The following is a 17,979-nucleotide window of genomic DNA, read 5'->3' on the forward strand; positions in this document are numbered from 1 at the left end:
ACGTTGCCGACGGAGCGGGCGGACATTTGGGAGGTTTGTGGCGAGTTTAAATCTAAAAGTAAAATATAAAAGTGAGAACCTGATGAGAAAAGAACATATAGTTAAGTTCGCCTCGGACGCTACCACGGAGTGGCTGCGCCGATACCGGAGGAGGATGGTGGCGAATGTGCTGACGCCGTGGAGGCAGTCGGCAGGGGGCGGAAGTTTGGGAGGTTTGGCGGCGTCTCGGGTCCTCCAATCGAAAGTGCGGAGTATAAATATAAAACTCAAGATTTAAACCTAAATATAAATATTCAAAATGATACTCTGATGATAAAAATATATATTTAATATTTTCTGGAGGCTGGCGTGGATTGGCTATGCTGAGGGAGAACGTGTCGAATGTGCTGACGCCGTTCTCCCTTTCTTTTTTTCTCTCTCGAACATGGCGGCCATCAACCAGCTGCCGCCTGGCTTCGTCTCACTCCGTTCCGAGTCTCTCGGTCCTGCCGCCTCGCCACACCGTCGCCGGCGCCTCAACAAGAACAAGAAGAAGAACTGGACCAAGCACAGCGATGTGAAGGAAGTGGAGGAGTTCTTGGAGGACGTGCGGCTCCAGGAGAGGACGGTGGGGTGAGTGCACGGGGAGGGGGTGGCGAAGGTAATGGTGGGAGCGTGAACAGTGCAGGCTCTTCGGCCCACATTGTTGTGTTGATCCTTTAAATGCATTCTAATCCATCCCTGCTACATAACCCACCATTCATGTGCCTATCTTAAGAGTTTATTAAATGTCCCCATTGAATCTGCCCAGAGTCAAAAGTAACTTTTATTATCAAAGCACATGTATGTCACCACATACAACCCTGACATTCATTTTCCTGCGGGCATACTCAACAAATCTGTAGAATAGTAACTATAGCAGGATCAGTGAGATATTAACCAGAGTGCAGAAGACAACAAACTGTGCATATGCAAATATAAATAAATAGGAGGCAGTGGTTGTAGATGGAGAATATTCTGCCTGGAAGTTGGTAACCAGTGGTCAGGGGTCAGAGCTTGGTCTTTCCCCCAGTTAGTGGCCTTTTGTCGCCCTGTGTTGGTCCCTGACCTCCCTTCACCCTACCGTTCCCTGTCCTCCTCACCAATCCTTGTCCTCCACTTCACCCTCTCTCGTCCCCCATTATCCATCCTCTCCCTCCCTTTCTACTGGCTTAACTACTATATCCTGTCCTCCACCTCCCTCAGCATCTACAATCCCAGGTACCCTGTCCACCCTCCATATCTTCTGCTCTCCCCTTTCCCTCTCCTGTATTTCTCTGTTCCTCTTTGCCTCAGCCTTAACTCCACACTTACACGTATAATTGAATTGACTTTATTTCTTACACCCTTCACATTTGTGAGTAGAAATCTTTCCATTGCATCTCTGTCTAAATGTGCAATGTTCAACCATAGTAATTTATACTAACTTATGATAAATAGGACAGTAAATGTAACATAGAAATACACTCAAATCAGTGTGAATTAATGAGTCTGATGGCCTGGTGGAAGAAGCTGTCCCAGAGCCTGTTGGTCCTGGCTTTTATGCTGTGGTGCTGTTCCCGCATGGTAGCAGCTGGAATAGACTGTGGTTGGGGTGACTCAGGTCCCCAATAATCCATCGGGCCCTTTTTTTCACAGCTGTCTTTGTAAATGTCCTGAATCATGGGAAGTTCATAATTACAGGGCTGTCCGCACCACTCGCCGCAGAATCTTGCGATTAAGGGAGGTACAGTTCCCATACCAGGCAGTGATGCAGCCAGTCAGGATGCTCTCAATTGTGCCCCTGTAGAAAGTTTTTAGGATTTGAAGGCCCACACCAAACTTCCTCAACTGTCTGAGGTGAAAGAGATTCTGTTGTACCTTTTTCACCACACAGCTGGAGTGCCCAGACTATGTGAGGTCCTCGGTGATGTGGATGCTGAGGAACTTAAAGCTGTTTAGCCTCTCAACCCCAGATACATTGATGTCAATAGGGTTAGCCCGTCTCCATTCCTCCTGTAATCCACAACCAGCTCCTTGGTTTTTGTGACATTGAGGGAAAGGTGGTTTTCTTGACACCGCTGTGTCAGAGAGATGACTTCTTCCCTGTTATAGTTTGAGATTAGGCTAATCAACGTAGTGTCGTCGGCAAATTTAATTAGCAGATCAGAGCTGTGAGTGGCAACACAGTCATGGGTATACAGGGAGTAAAGGAGGGGACTTAGTACACAGCCCTGAGGGGCTCCTTTGTTGTGAGTCAGAGGGGTGGAGGTGAGGGAGCCCACTCTTACCATCTGCTGGCGATCTGACAGGAAGTCCAGGATCCAACTGCACAAGGCAGGGTGAAGGCCGAGGTCTCTGAGCTATCTGTCGAGCCTGGATGGAATTATGATGTTGAATGCTGAACTGTATTCCCAGAACAGCATTCTCACATGAACATCCTTCTTCTCCAGATGTGTAAGGACGGTATGTAGAGCTGTGGCTATTGCGTCATCTATCGATTGGTTGTGTCAGTAGGCGAATTGTAGGGGGTCAGATTGGGTGGCGGCGTGCTGCAGATGTAGTCCTGGACCAGCATCTCAAAGCACTTGCTTATTATTGAGGTGAGTGTGACAGAACACCAGTTGTTCAGGCATGTTACCAGGGTCTTTTTTGGTACAGGGACAATGGTGGATGATTTGAAGCAAGAGAGCACTCTACACTGGGAGAGGGAGAGATTAAAAATGTCAGTAAGCACACCTGCCCGTTGTGCTGTGCACATCCTGAGTACTCGCCCTGGGATGTCGTCCGTTCCACAGCCTTGCGACTGTCCACTCGTTGGAAACATCTGCGTACCTCAGCCTCAGAGATGACCAGTTTGCAGGTTGTAGTGGTGGCTTTCCTCGGAGTCTTAGAGTAGCTACTGGAATCTTGAACAACAAAGAATCTTCTGGAGGAACTCAGTGGGAGGAGAAGCATTGTTTGAGAACCCTCCCATCTGTCCTGCAATCTCTTTGACACCTTACCATCAGGCAGGAGGCACTGTAGGACAAGGACGGTCAGGATGAGAAACAGCTTCTTCCCCCAGGCTTTGAGACTACTGAACTCCCTTCCACCACCCAGGTCTCATCACATATGAAGCACCAGTAGCACTATGCTGTTTATTTTATAAATTGTGACTTTAATACTCATTATTTGTTAATTTATTTGTGTTAATTTTTCTTTATGAGTTGTCTGTGAATTATGTACCATGTTGTGCACCGTGGTTAGGAGGAACATTGTTTCATTTGGTGGTATACATGTGTACAGTTGGATGACAATAAACTTGAATTTGAGAGGAATTGACCGTAAGGTATAGGAGCAGAATTAGGCAATTTGGCCCATTGAGTCTATTCAGTCATTTCATCATGTTGACGTGTCAGGTTGAAACTCTGAATCAGGGCTGGAAATCCAGAGGAACACACGCAACATACTGGAAGATCTCAGCAGGTCAGGCAGCTTGGAAGAAACAGTTGACGTTTTGGGCCGTGTTCTGATAAAGGTTCCTACCAAGAGTGCATAGCCTCAAAATACATCAATTTAGAAAAAAGATGAGGAGGAATTTCTTTAGCCAGAGGGTTGTGAATGTGTTGGAATTCATTGCCACGGACAGCTGTGAAGGCCAAGTCATTGGGCATGTTTAAAGTGAAGGATGATAGGTTCTTGACTAGTCGGGGTGTCAAAGTTGCGAGGAGAAAACAGAGGAATGAGATTGAGAGGGATAATAAATCAGCCATGATGGAATGGTGAAGCGGACTGAATGGCCTAATTCTGCTCCTGTCTTCTGATGTCTGACTTGCCGAGTTCCTCCAGCAGTTTGTGCCTATGTAACACTGGGGTGCCAGATGCCAGATCATTACTGTGTAACATGATTCTGAACTTGTACAGATTTGTCAATGTACCACATAGGTATGGGACTGAGTGGAGGTCTGCTTCCTGTAGGTCTCTTAATGTGGTTATAGTACTGCTGGTAATATGTGATGGGGTGGAGATACAGCTCTACCTGCTCCTTCCCTGTTCAAGCCTGCAGGTCACCCTTGGATCTCACTGTAGATCTCTGCTGGAGCTGACTTTGCATGCTGAGACAGGCATGTTTCTATCTCACTGGGGGTATGAGGCCTGCCAGTTACCTTCACCTAGTTTAGCCCACCTGTCAAAGTGTGGCCGCTGTCACATGCAGACAGCTACTTGGAGCCACAGGTGAGAACTGAGTATCCAGTGGAGACCAAAGGTGAGTGAGCTGCCCTGGAATGGACATGACAAGCCCCTTCACCCGAGGCGCTTCCCGTCCCTGGACACTCTATACTGTACACACAAAACAATGTTTCTCCGGGCCACGAAGTATCTACAGAACATGCATTACACACAGCAGCACATGAAACAATATATTACCACAAATAATCTAACAAAATGTAAGTGGTGCGCAGCACAGGCAAACTGTAAGCAACTTGCTGTCCCAGTGACGAGACCTCGGTGGTGGCAGGGTATTTGTTAGTCTCACAGCCTGAGGGAAGAAGCTGTTACCCAGTCTGGCGGTCCTAGTCCTGATCCACTTGTACCTTCTTCCTTATGTTAGTGGGTCAAAGAGATTCACAGTACATTTATTATCAAAGTCTATGCAGTATACAACCCTGAGATTCGCCTCCCTCACAGACTGCTGTGAAACAAAGAAAACCATGGAACTTATTTTTTAAAATCGAACCCCTAACACGCAAAATAAAGAACAAATTGCGTAAATGACAAAATAAAAAACACAGAACATAAAAGGTCAGACAATTCAGGAATGTTCAGTTCAATCTAACGCTGTGTTGTCTGTTGACTGCAGGCCACAGAGCCTGTCCACCCCGATCAAACGCACAAAATAGCAACAAAGGAGGAACAACCAGAAACACATCAAAGCGTAAAATACAGAGTCTAATCCACAAACCATGTCAATTAAACCTTGTCCAAGACACACGACTCCAGCACCTTCCTTGGACAGCAAGTGAGAGGGGGAGAGACAGAGAGGTCTGTCGCTCAATTGTAACAAAATCTGCCTGCTCCTAAACTCCAACCCTCTTGTACTGAAGAGAAACATGCCTCTGGCCTTCCTAACTACTTGCATCTGACTGCTAATGTTATATCATTTCTTCAGAAAGTGTAGTATTAATTGAGACAGGTTTAACCCAAGCATTCACCTGTGATGGTCCTAGCCAGCTACAAACTCTCCCTCTACATATGTATGCACAGGTCATTTCTGTCATTGTATTGGAGTTCGAATGTATGTACCACCAGTGGCCAATTATAAGCAAACATCCGTGAAACTGCACAATGTTGCCTGCTGGCAAGAAACAGCCCATCTCAGTGCATTTCAAATTATAGTCAGTGACTTCAAACCAGACCTGTTTGAAGGAAACCCTGCCCAATTATCACCAGCACGTAACCTGTTGCACCAGAGGTCCCAACTCTTTGCTACACCATGATAAGGAATGCCTGCTGTTCCTTCCCAAGACCGCATTTTGACAAGTTGGATCATTTGACTGTACTCCTACCTCCTGCATTCAGACAGCCTAAAGGACAAGGCTCCAGAGATCAAGACAACAAAAAGGTGTTTGTGGGAGGCAGAGGAATGGTTACAGGATTGCCTTCAGTCAGTGGACTAGGCCGTGTTCAAGAACTCATCTGAGGACCTGAATGACTACAACAACTACCAATAACAGACTTTATTAAAACAGCTGTGAATGAGTGTGTCCCCTCGAAATCGTTCAGGATTTACCCCAATCAGAAGTGCTGGATGAACATTGAAATGTAGAATTTGCTGAGAGCCAGATCAGAGGCATTCAAGGCTGGAGATCAGGAATGTACAAGAGGTGCAGGTATGATCTGTGGAAAGCCATCTCACAGGTGAAGTAGAGATTCCAGACGACTGGAATCAATGAGCTGTGGCAGGATTTGAATGCCATAGCCTCCTACAAAGTTAAATCTCTTGCGACATAGGGAACAGCAGAGCTTCACTTCCAGATGAGCTTAATGCCTTCTATACTCACTTTGACCCCCAGAACAGTGGGGAGTCATTGCGTATACTTATGTCTCCTGATGATCCTTTGGTCTCAATATCTGTGGATGGCGTGTGGGCTGCCTTCAAGAGAGCAAATCCGAGGAAAGAATCCAGTCCGTATGGAGTTCCTAGCCAAGTACTGAAGACCTGTGCTGACCAACTGGCTGGTGTTTTGACAGATATCTTCAACCTCTCGCTCCAGCAATGTGTTGTACCCACCTGCTTAAAGCAGGCTTCATTTATACTGGTGCAGATGCTATCTCATTGGCTCTTCACACAACCCTGGAACATCTTGACAGCAAAGATGTCCAGATGTGGAAGTGAAGCTGTTTATTGACTACGGCTCAGCATTTAATATCATCGTCCCCTCAAAACTTAATCGGTAAGCTATACCGGGGTCTCAGTGCCCCAGACAGTTTGGATTGGCAAAAACATCTCCACAACCTCCATTAGCACACGAGAACCACAGGGATGTGTACCTACCCCCTGCTCTACTTGCTTTACACCTTTGACTGTGTGGCTAAGTACAGCTCCAACACCAGATACAAGTTTGCTGATGACCACTGTTATGGGCTGTATCAAAGGTGGTGATGAATCAGCATACAGGAGGGAGATTGAAAACTTGGTTGAGTGGTGTAATAACAACAACCTCTCACTCAATGTCAGCGAGACCAAGGAACTGATTGTAAACCTCAGGAGAGGGAAACCAGAAGTCCATGGACCAGTAATCATCAGAAGATCAGAAGTGGAGAGGGTCAGCAATTTTGTATTTCTGGGTGTCACTATCTCAGAAGACCTGTCCTGGACCCGTCATTAAATACAATTGTGAAGAAAGCACAATAGTGTCTCTACTTAGGAATCTATGGAGATTTGGCACGTCCTCAGAAATGCTGGCAATTTTCTATAGATGTATCCTGGAAAGTGTGCCGACTGACTGCATCATGGTGTGTTATGGGAACACCAATACCTTTGAGTGGATTTGGCCCAGTATATCACGGGTAAAACCCACTGAACCATTGAGCGCACCTACTGAAATGTTGTAGAAGAGCAGCATCCATCATCAAAGATCCTCACCACAAAGGCCTTGCTCTCTTCTCACTGCTGCCATCAGGTAGAAGGTACAAGTGCCTCGGGACTTGCATCATCAGGTTCGGTAACAGTTACTACCCCTCAACCATAAGGCTCTTGAACTAAAGGCGATAACTACACTCATTCTATTTCTGGTGTTCCCACAACCGATGGTTTCACTTTAAGGGATCTCTATCCTGTTAATTCCTGCTTGTTATTTATTGCTATTTACTTATATCAGTATTTGAACAGTTTGTTGTCCCTTGATCCAGTTTACATTTACTGGTCTATAGATTTGCTAAGTATGCTTGCTGAAAAAGAATCTGGTGACATATAGTACTCTGATAGTAAATTATACTTCGAACTTTGAACTGGGAGACCCATTGTGAAGCCTGCAGTTGTGATTTCAGCCCTCAACAAATTGTAAATAATGACGTAGATGTGTAATCTACTGTTCAACCTTTGTGTTGCATTGAGTGAAATAGTTTTCTTGTACTCTGGTTTTGGATTGTCTAACGGAAGGAACTCTGCTTATTTCCAGAGGTCTTGTGTCTGAAAAGACAGATGACAGCCTGTACTTCGTTGACACAGGAAATGAAAAGAAAGGTGAGAACTGTCTTCTGTCAGAGAGAGAAATGCCCTGGACATCAGACTGAATCTTCACTGCCTGAAGCCAATACTGAATTTATCCTTCTTCAGCCCTTCATCTCTCTCACCAATCAACTTCCCAGCTCTTTACTTCACCCTTTCCACCCTGTCCCAGTGTAACACTTACCCAACAGGCTGGTATATGTCTAGGGGAAAAGGAGATCCAGCCACTCACCAACCCCACCTCCCGTACACGCAGGTGCTGTGAGAGTCAAGTTTATGCCGTGCGTACACACACAATATCAAACTCACACCAAATACCATTATGGAATAGACTTTAAAGATTTTACTAAAACTAAAAGAGTACTATGCAATACAGTATATATGAAGGAAAAGAAAATAAAGTAAAAGGCACCAACTTATCAAAGTTTTGTCAGTTTAGTGCACATCGTTGGAGCTCAACCATCGAACCATTCGACCCCTCGTCACTTTACTCTGTCTTTCACGTCCTTGCACCTGGGACCACCCCCGGTGGTCGACCGAGCAGTGCAGCGCACGTCCACCTTCCTCGGTGTCTCCTTCTCCCTCCCCTGAAAAGACCGTGAAACCCCCAAGCTCCCAGCCTCACAAGACAAAATAACATTCCCCATTGGTTAAAAAATTAATACAATCCCCATATCAGCAAGTCCAAAGCTAAACAACTGCGAGAGAAAACACTTATCAAACATAAAAGCATTCCTACTCTAGCAAACCAAGGAAGCCATTTTGATTAACGTACACAGTACATTGTACACCGGTTTGATCTGTCACCTACCATTTTGTACTTCTTCCTCCCCTCCCCCCACCTTCTTAATCTGACTTCTCCTCTTTCTTTCCAGTCCTGATGAAGGGTCTCTGCCTGAAATGTTGAATTTTTCCCATTGATGCTGCCTGACCTGCTGAGCTCCTCCAGCATTTTGTGTGTATTACTCTGGATTTCCAGCATCTGCAGAGTCTCTTGTGTTTCTGAATTTATTCTATTTTATTTAAGAGCTACATGGGTAATGGGGTGGAGATGTGTATCTACCAAAGGAGGTGTAAGGCGCTCCTTTCCTCTGCTTGGCATATCTTAAATGCCCCTAATGTATCTACCTCCATCTCCACCTCTGGCAGGGCTTTACCAATCTCTGATATCCCCCTTATACTTTCCTTGAATCACCTTAAAATTATACTTTTATTTATATATTTACTTACTGACTGACTGACTGAATGACTGACTTACATATATGTATTAGAAATACATGGTGGAGATACATCGCTACCAAAGGAGGTGTAAGGTGCTCCTTCCCTCCACTAACCTGCAAGTCACCCTTGAGTAAGGTGTAGCACCTGCTTGCACCCTCCCTTCTCTACCCCCCCCCCCCGCCCCGATGCCAGGCAGACAATCTCTGAAGAGTATTGATAATGGCTGAGGTGTTGGTGGGGGTAGGGGGTCACCTGTCTTGTAAAGACACTGTCCAGAAGAAAAATTTGCCAAGAACAATCATGGTCTTGGAAAGACCATGATCGCCCAAGTCATATGACATGGTATGTAACAAATTAACATATTAGCCATTTTTGGCTTTGGAAAAAGTCTGGTTATCTAACCTATCATGTTGCCCCTGAGCTACATTGCCTCAGACCTTGTCCACTCTAATCCTGGCAGCATCGTGGTACCCCGTCCAAAACCCCCAATGTTTAAATTAAGTAAAACAGAAGTGAGGTCATGTTCACGGGTTCCGTGTCTATTCAGAAACCGGATGGCAGAGGGGAAGGAGCTGCTCATGAATCATTGAGTGTATGCATTCAGGCTTCTGTACCTCCTTCCTGATGGTAGCAATGCGAAGAGGGCATGTTCTGGGTGATGGGGTCCTTGATGATAAGTGCCACCTTTTTGAGGCATCGCTTCTTGAGGATGTCCTCGATACAAGTGCCCATGATGGAGCTGACTGAGTTTAGAGCTTTCTGCAGCTTCGATCCTGTGCAGTAGTCCCACCCTGTACCAGACGGTGATGCAGCCAGTTAGTGTCAAAGTTTCATACAGCTGAAACTTGACTTCCCAACTTCTATATTCACTGCCCTGACTCATAAAGGATAAAGGCTGTGTGCCCTCTTTACCACCCAAAGCAGTTGACTCTTTCAGGGAGCTATGGACTTGCAGAGAACATGGCTTCAGACCCCAATTGGCTTGCCTCCCGCCCCCACACCCACCCCCTGTCTAGGACCCCCGGATTCTAAACTCGTGGCCCGATGAAGTGCTGATGTGCATGAAGGACAGCACCAAGGCAATGATGGGCCAAAGGGCCTATTTCTCCCATGTCTGATGGTGGTGGCACATTAAATCCTGGCTTTTCTTCCTCAAAGGAAGCGTGTTTGGGAGAGAAAAAGATCCAGGCTTGAGAGAGGAATTAGGTTGACTCTTGGGAAAAATGGGTTGATATTCTTGGCAAGTTTTTTTATATATAAACGTGATTCTGTGGGTGCTGGAAGTCAGGGATAACACACACACAAAGTGCTGGAGGAACTCAGCAGGTCAGGCAGTGTCCGTGGAGGAGAATAAACATACGATGTTTTGGGATAAGGCTCTTCATCAGGAATGGAAAGGAAGGGGGAAGATGTCAGAATAAGATGATGAAGTGGAAGGGAAGGAGTACAAGCCAGCAGGTGATGGGTGATGCCAGGTGAGGAGGAAGGTGGTGAAGGAGGAAGCTGAGAGGTGATGGGTGGAAGAGGTAAAGGGCTGAAAGAGGAATCTGATAGGAGAGTTCACCATGGGAGAAAGGGAAGGAGGATGGGAACCAGAGGGAGGGAAGTGATGGACAGATAAGGAGAAGGGAAGGGAGCCAGTCACGAGACTGGAGATAGGCACATAATAAATACAAGAGATTCTGCAGATGCTGGAAGTCTAGAGCAACACACACAAAGTGCTGTAGGAACTCAGCAGGTCAGACAGCGTCTGTGGAGAGGAATAAACAGTTGATATTTCGGGCCAAGATTCTTCATTGGGACTGGGAAGGAAGAGGGATAAGTATAAGATGGGGGAAGGATTTTTTTGTAACTTTCTTTATGCGTGGACAATAATGCTTTATTTTTGTTTAATAGATCTTGTCCACAATAAAGGAAAACTGAAACCCCTGTGGGTTGATCTCGTTCTGCAATCAGACTCCAAAGTAGCACCTCCGAAAAAGTGAGTTTGTGACACGTTCCGCAATTCAATTTCCACAAATGCAGTTCTCTACTGGAAGTGAAACAGAAAAAAATCCATGCAGAGTCATGAGGCATTCTAGACCCAAGAAATTCTGCAGATGATGGAAATCCAGAAAATGCTGAGGATCTCAGCAGGTCAGGTAGCGCCTGCGGAGAGGAACAGTGCGCCTGGGTATCGTAGTGTTTAGCACGATGCTTTAGAAGTGCAGGCGACCCAGGTTCAATTCCTTCCACTCTTGTAAGAAGTTTGTACATTCTTCCCGTGACTGCATGGGTTTCCTCCGGGTGTTCAGGTTTCTTCCCACAGTCCAAAGATGTACCGGTTGGTAGGTTATTTGGTCATTGTAAATTGTCGTGTAATAAGGCTGGGATTAAATCAAGGGATTGCTGGGCAGTGCGTCTTGAAGGGCCTATTCTGCGCTGTAGCTCAATAAACAAGACAAACAAACCGTAAACATTTTGGGCTGAAACCCTTCATCAGGACTGGAAAGGAAGGGGGCAGAAGGCAGGGAGAGGGAGAGGAGTACAAGATGGCAGCAGATAGGTGAGAGGGAAGGTTGGTGGGTGGGGGAGGGGGATGAAGTAAGAAGCTGGGAAGTGATAGGTGGAAGAGGTAAAGGCTTGAATAAGAAGAAATCTGATATGAGAGGAGAGTGAATCATGGGAGAAAGGGAAGGAGGAGGAGGACCAGAGGGAGGTGATGGGCGGATGAGGAGAAGAGAAGAGGATGGGGGAGTGTAGGGAGAGAAATTGCCAGAGGTTAGAGAATTGAATGTTCAAGTTAGAGGCTACCCAGATGAAATAAGAGGCATTGGCCTCCAACCCAAGTTTTGCTCCCAGTTTCCCCGTGGCTGCGGGCTTGTGTAGAACACTAGGGGTACACTCCCATCATTCTGTATCAGTGAGTTACAGTTCTAGTGGATAAAGATCTCCCTGTATGACAATGAGATGGTTGTGGGTGGGACTGTGCCTATTCCTGTGAAGCTCTGGTGTACATCACAAGAGGGGGCAGATCTGTCACTTCTGTAAGGAGAAGGCCATTTGTCCCATTGAACCTGCTTCACCAAGGAAACAACCTTGACTCTCATCCAGTCTGTTCTCCACAGCCCCCAGTTCCCATACTTTTCTTCATGTTTCAGTTTCCTTAATATATCAGAATCAAGTTTAATATCACTGGAATGTACCGTGTTTTTGCAGCAGCAATACATAATTAAAATATATATATCAGATGCAATAAGAAGTATATTAAAAAAGTGCAAAAAAAAGTTAATGTTTATGGGTTCACTGTCCATTCAGAAATCTGATGGCAGAGGGGAGAAAACTGTTCTTAAAATGTTGAGTGTGTGTCTTAAGGCTCCTGTACCCCCTCCCTGATGGTAACAATGGGAAAAGGGCATGTCCTGTGTGATTGGAGTCCTTAATGATGGATGCCACCTTTTTGCAGCATCGCCTTTTGAAGGTGTCGATGCTGGATAGGCTGGTGCCCATGATGGAGCTGGCTGAGTTTACAACTTTCTGCAGCTTTTTCTGATCCTATGCATCAACCCCCTGTATACCCAACGGTGATGCAACCGGTTAGAATGCTCTCCACGGTACGTTTGTAGAAATTTGCTCGAGTATCTCTCTATCTCTATTCTGTAGCGGAGGAACACTGGGTTTAGGAGTGGTGGTGGTGTTACAGTACTGATCAGCACAGGCTGGACAAAGTATAACCCTTGAAGATCTTATTGCTGTTACTTATTGGTATGCATGGGTTATATTCTTGTAATGGTGATTATACCTTGAGACCTGACAATATATAGAATTAATAAAATATTTGAGTAGCTGATCACTTTGGCTTTCACTACTTGGTATGGAGGCTTCAATGCACAGGATCAGGAAAAGCTGTAGAGCGTTGTAAACTCAGCCAGCTCCGTCATGGGCACTAGCCACCATCAAGGTCATCTTCAAGAGGTGATGCCTCAAAAAGGCGCCCATCATTAAGGACCCCACCACCCAGGACACGTCCTCTTCTCATTGCTACCATCAGGGAGGAGGTACAGAAGCCTGAAGACACACATTCAACAGTTCAGGAACAGCTTCTTCCCCTCTGCTATCAGATTTCTGAATGGACAGTGAACCCATGAACATTACCGCACTACTTTCTGTTTTCTTTTTTGCACTGTTTATTTAATTTAATTTTTAAAATAATATATATGTGTGTATGTTTATATACGTATACTTGTACTGTGATTTACAGTTATGTTTTGCAGTGTACTGCTGCTGCAGAACATCTAATTTCACTACATGTAGCATGTCAAGGATAATAAACCTGATTCTACTCTTTAAGCACTTCGCCCGGTATAGGTAGAATAAGCGGCTTGCCTGAGATGTGATGCAAAGTAATTCTTTCCACTGTGCCTTCATAAGAATGTAGAATGTTTGTTGAGGTGTAGAATTAACAGAATTGTGGCGATTTTGTGTGCAGATCCAGTCCTTCACTAATTTGTTCCCAAGCTAGGGGCTGGAATTCTCTTCTCTTCTGCTTTATTCTGTTTAAAACTCAGATGTTTTATTGTAATCTTCAGCCTAACATTCCTTTTTCAAGTGAGGTGTAATTTTTTTGTATCTCTTATCCTCACCAGTATTTTAGCGCATCAGATTCCCAACAGTCGGAAGCTGAGGAAGAAAGCGGACCAGGAGAAGCGTTTTGGGATTGTCCGTCGAAAAGAACGGCTGCTGTTGGCCAGGTTGAAGAGGCCTGCAGTGATAACAAAGCCCAACGCCAACAATGACCCCACCCGAGGCTTCTATGACCTTTGGTCAAACACAAGTAAGAGAGAGTTTCACAGTTTTGTGTGAGCGTGTTCATTGTCTGTCTGCTACATGTGCCTTGCAAGGTTTGATCTGTTGGAGTGTATTTTGGTAGATATATAGCGAACATTAACTTTAGCAACCAATTTGCAGATCTGAATATGGATTGCAGATTAAATTTTAAATGCAGCTCGGAACCAGGAACCACTTATTGTCTGCGTTGTATATACGTAAATGCAATCGACACCCCATTGCATGAATAGGACTCAGGCGACAATAATTAACACTCAATTTGGGTGTGCTGGTGGGAAGATCCAGGTTTTTGAAACTGTTACCTGTAACTCAAAAGAACCATTATGAGGGCATTGTAACTATAGAAATTAACCTGTTACCATTGTTCTTTAACATATAAAAATGTGCTATAATGTTGGGTCTGGGAGTCTCTGTCCCTTACCCTGTCTCTCGAGTGACTCCAAAGGGCTGCCAGCCTGTGTTTTTTGAATAAAAAGACTATTTCATATCTTTTATATGAAGAAACATATCCAACTGTGTTTCTTCGATGACTTTGTTCATGTTACAGCAGATCCTCTCTCAAAGCCAAGGTGCTATGTTATACTGAGGCTACGTCCACACTAGACCGGATAATTTTGAAAACGACGGTTTCATGTAACAACAATAGGCGTCCACACCGAGCATTTTGATAATACCTCCATCCACATTAAAACGGGTATTTGGGCGAATCTCCTCCTACTGGGCATGCGCAGGTCACATCTACAGAAAACAAGCGACATGTTTAGTGTCGAATCTCGCAGTGAAAGTGCGCGTTTGTGCAGTTACAGACTAGAAAAACTTAAAAGGAAATTGCCAAATGATGGACAGCTGTTGGCTCTCACACAGGAGGACTAAAAACTTAAAAAAAACAAATACTGGAGCATATGGAGGCAACCAACAGGGAGTTCACAGACAGTATGACCCGGTTGACGACGAACATTGAAAAACTGACTAATTCTGTTGCTTTAATAAAGCACCTTGTTAAATGTATAAAACCTGTCTGCATCAGTGTTACTTTGTATTTCCATACAATGTTACATTAGGCTGTTACACATCTATTGTCAGAAAAGTACTTGCATGAATAGGTAAACCACCTTCATATAGGCAAGGACAGAAAACAGGGCAAAGTAGGTATACTTGTTTATTCAGTAAGTTATGGGTCAAAGTATTTGGTGAGTACATTTCTAACTCTTCTGGCTTCAGTCTCGTTGCCGCCTGTTCGGCAACGGCAGGTTACAGACCGGGTGAGTGCTTTGTAGACTGCTCCGTTTGAGGGGTGGTGGGGGGGGGATCTCATTGAAACCTATCGAATATTGAAAGGCCATGGTAGAGTGGATGTGGTGAGGATGTTTCCTATAGTAGGAGAGTCTCGGACCAGAGGGCAAGGCCTCAGACTGGAGGGGTGTCCAATTAGAACAAAGATGGTGGTAAATCTGTGGAATTCATTGCCATAAATGGTATTGGAGGCCAGTTCATTGGGTATATTTAAAGCAGAGATTGATGGGTGTCAAAGGTTAAGGAGGGAAGGCAGGAGAACAGGTTTGATCTCCATATTCATGGATAATAAATCAGCCATGATAGAATGGCGGAGCAGACTTGATGGCCTAATTCTGCTCCTATGTCTTATGGTCTTTTTCCAGCATTTACTGTGTTTCTTTATGGCATGATTGTGTGCTTTTTTTTATATAATTGGAAGTAGTTTGTGTCTTAGCCTCACTCGGCTGTGTTTACCTGTGTCTTTTGAGGTCCCCTTGACAAAGAGCTTGAAGGCAAGGAAGAATGGTTCCTGGAACAGACCAAGCAGAAAAGGCAAAAGGCAAGTGTGTGAAAGAGTCACTAAAGCTGCTTTAATGGACCAAGTTCCTACCATGGTGACAGGAGTGCCTGGTGCCTGTCACGAGGAAGTCAGTCATTCAGTTGGAGGTCATATCCTTCCAGCCTATTTCCTGCCCCCAGTGCAGTCGGCAGGATTAGAACACAGAACTTAACAGCACCATATAGACCCTTCAGCTCACGATTTGTGCGGACCTTTTAACCCATCTCTTCTACTTAGCCCTTTTCATCAATTGTAGAACTTAGAACATTACAACACTGTACAGGCCCTTTGGCTCATGATACTAACTTACCCTAAGGTCAGTCTAGCACATGCCATTGGGAGCACGTAATAGGTAGTGGGAGCTTGTCCCGTTATCACCCCTGGCTATAACAACCAAGTCCAGCTCCTGGCCTTCATGTGTGGCTGAGCTACTAAGCCCTGTGGAACCGTTTCTACTGACAGGAGAAGGGACAAAGGCGGGCTACTGGCGCTTTAAAACCAGTTGCTTTGGGTGGATGGGGCTTGTCAGCCGTGGTTAGCAGCTCGACTAGGAGAAGGAAGACTCTCAAACCTTCACTACCCTGTGGCTATACCCACTCATGGGGAAGGCTTTGTGAACCTCTTGACCATGTTTGCATACTTCTGTGCATTGAGTTGCTGCCTGTTGGTTGGTTGATTAGATGTTTGCATTAACAAGCAGGTGTACCTAATAAAATCGCCATTGGGAGTAATGTATATTGGTTAAGTAGACAATTTGAAACAATACCATAAGAGGTAGCAGCAGAATTAAACCATTTGGCCTAGCAAGTCTGCTCTGCCATTCCATCAGGGCTGATCCATTTTCCCTCTCTGCCCCAATCTCCTGCCTTCTCCCCGTATCCTTTCATGCCCTGACTAATCAAGAATCTATCAACCTCTGCCTTAAATATACCCAAAGATTTGGCCTCTGCAGCTGCCTGTGTTAACAAATTCCACAGATATACCACCCTCTAGCTAAAGTAATCCCTGCTCATCTCCGTTCTAAATGGACGTCCCTCTATTGTGAGGCTGTGTCTTCCAGTCTTGGACTTCCCCACCGTAGGAGACATCCTCTCTACACCCGATTCATTGGGGCCTTTCAAAATTTGATAGTTTTCAATGAAATCCCCCCCCCTCTTTTTTTTTTTGAAATTCAAGTGTGTACAGGAGATGTCAATCACTCCTCATACGGTAACCCTTTCATTCCTGGAATCATTCTCACGAACCTACTCTGAAACCTCTCCAATGTCAGCACATCCTTTCTTAGATAAGGGGCCCAAAACTGCTCTCAGTACTCCAAGTGAGGCCTCACTAGTGCTTTATAAAGCCTCAACATTACATCGTTGCTTTTATGCACTGTCTTTTACACTGAATGAGGTAGGACAATTGTCTAGTCACAGTTGTTCCTTCTGCAGTGAGCAAAGAGCATTTTTGTTTTCATATTTTCTTGAAATGTTTTCAGTCTGGATATGAATAAATATGATTTTATTTGTCGTACCACAGGATACAAACTCTTTTAATTTTTGTTCTTTCTCTTATATAGCGCCCAGAGAAACTAAACCAGAGGCCCTCGCAAGTGTCTGCGATAGAAGTGATTGCCCCAGGCGGTTCGTACAACCCAACATTTGAATCTCATCAGGTATGCTGATGAAAAGCTGTGTTCTCTCCTGGCAACACGGCTTACAGTGACATGGAAGACTATGTCTGTTGCTGAAATAAATCTTCCTGCATAGGGGCAGAGGCTATCGTGGCTTGGAGAGGGATCCGCATCAGCTGGGAAAATGGACTGAGAAATGGCAGATGGAATTTAATGCAGACAACTGTGAGGTTTTGCACTTCGGTAGGCCAACCAGGGTAGGTCTTAGAGCACTGAGGAGTGTGGTAGAACAAAGGCATCTGGGAATACAGGTCCACAATTTGTTGAACATGGCAACACAGGTAGGGTTGTAAAGAGAGCTTTATAAATGGCCTTCATAAATCAAAGTATTGAGTACAGGAGATGGGATGTTATGTTGAAGTTGTGGAAGACAACGGTGAGGCCTAATTTGGAGAATTGTGTGCAGTTTTGGTCATTACAGGAAAGATGTAAACAACATTGAAAGAGCACAGAGAAAATTTACAAGGATATTACTGGGACTGGAGGACCTGAGTTATAAGGAAGGATTGGAAAGATTGAATAAGTTAGGACTTTATTCCTGGGAACTTAGAAGATTGAGGGGATATTTAATAGATATATACAAAATTATGAGAGGTATGGATAGGGTCAATGTAAGCAGGCTTATTTCACTGAGGTTAGGTGGGACTACAACCAGAGGTCATAGGTTAAGGGTGAAAGGGAAAGGTTTAAGGGGAACATGAGGGGAAACTT

General features: G+C 44.9%; 1 protein-coding gene across 1 annotated transcript in view; it reads left to right on the forward strand.

Annotated features, from left to right (window-relative positions):
* The first annotated feature begins 389 nt into the window (after nucleotides 1–389).
* The window catches only part of nop53 (NOP53 ribosome biogenesis factor), a 39,907-nt gene continuing 22,317 nt past the window's right edge, over nucleotides 390–17,979 (forward strand). The window contains exons 1-6 of the mRNA XM_073063775.1: nucleotides 390–612; nucleotides 7,662–7,726; nucleotides 10,829–10,913; nucleotides 13,558–13,745; nucleotides 15,523–15,593; nucleotides 17,155–17,250. Coding sequence (XP_072919876.1) covers nucleotides 425–612; nucleotides 7,662–7,726; nucleotides 10,829–10,913; nucleotides 13,558–13,745; nucleotides 15,523–15,593; nucleotides 17,155–17,250 — 693 coding nt within the window. The 5' untranslated portion in view covers nucleotides 390–424. The remainder of the gene's footprint in view (nucleotides 613–7,661; nucleotides 7,727–10,828; nucleotides 10,914–13,557; nucleotides 13,746–15,522; nucleotides 15,594–17,154; nucleotides 17,251–17,979) is intronic.

Source organism: Hemitrygon akajei, chromosome 12 (assembly GCF_048418815.1).
Source record: "Hemitrygon akajei chromosome 12, sHemAka1.3, whole genome shotgun sequence".
Lineage (NCBI taxonomy): Eukaryota > Metazoa > Chordata > Chondrichthyes > Myliobatiformes > Dasyatidae > Hemitrygon > Hemitrygon akajei.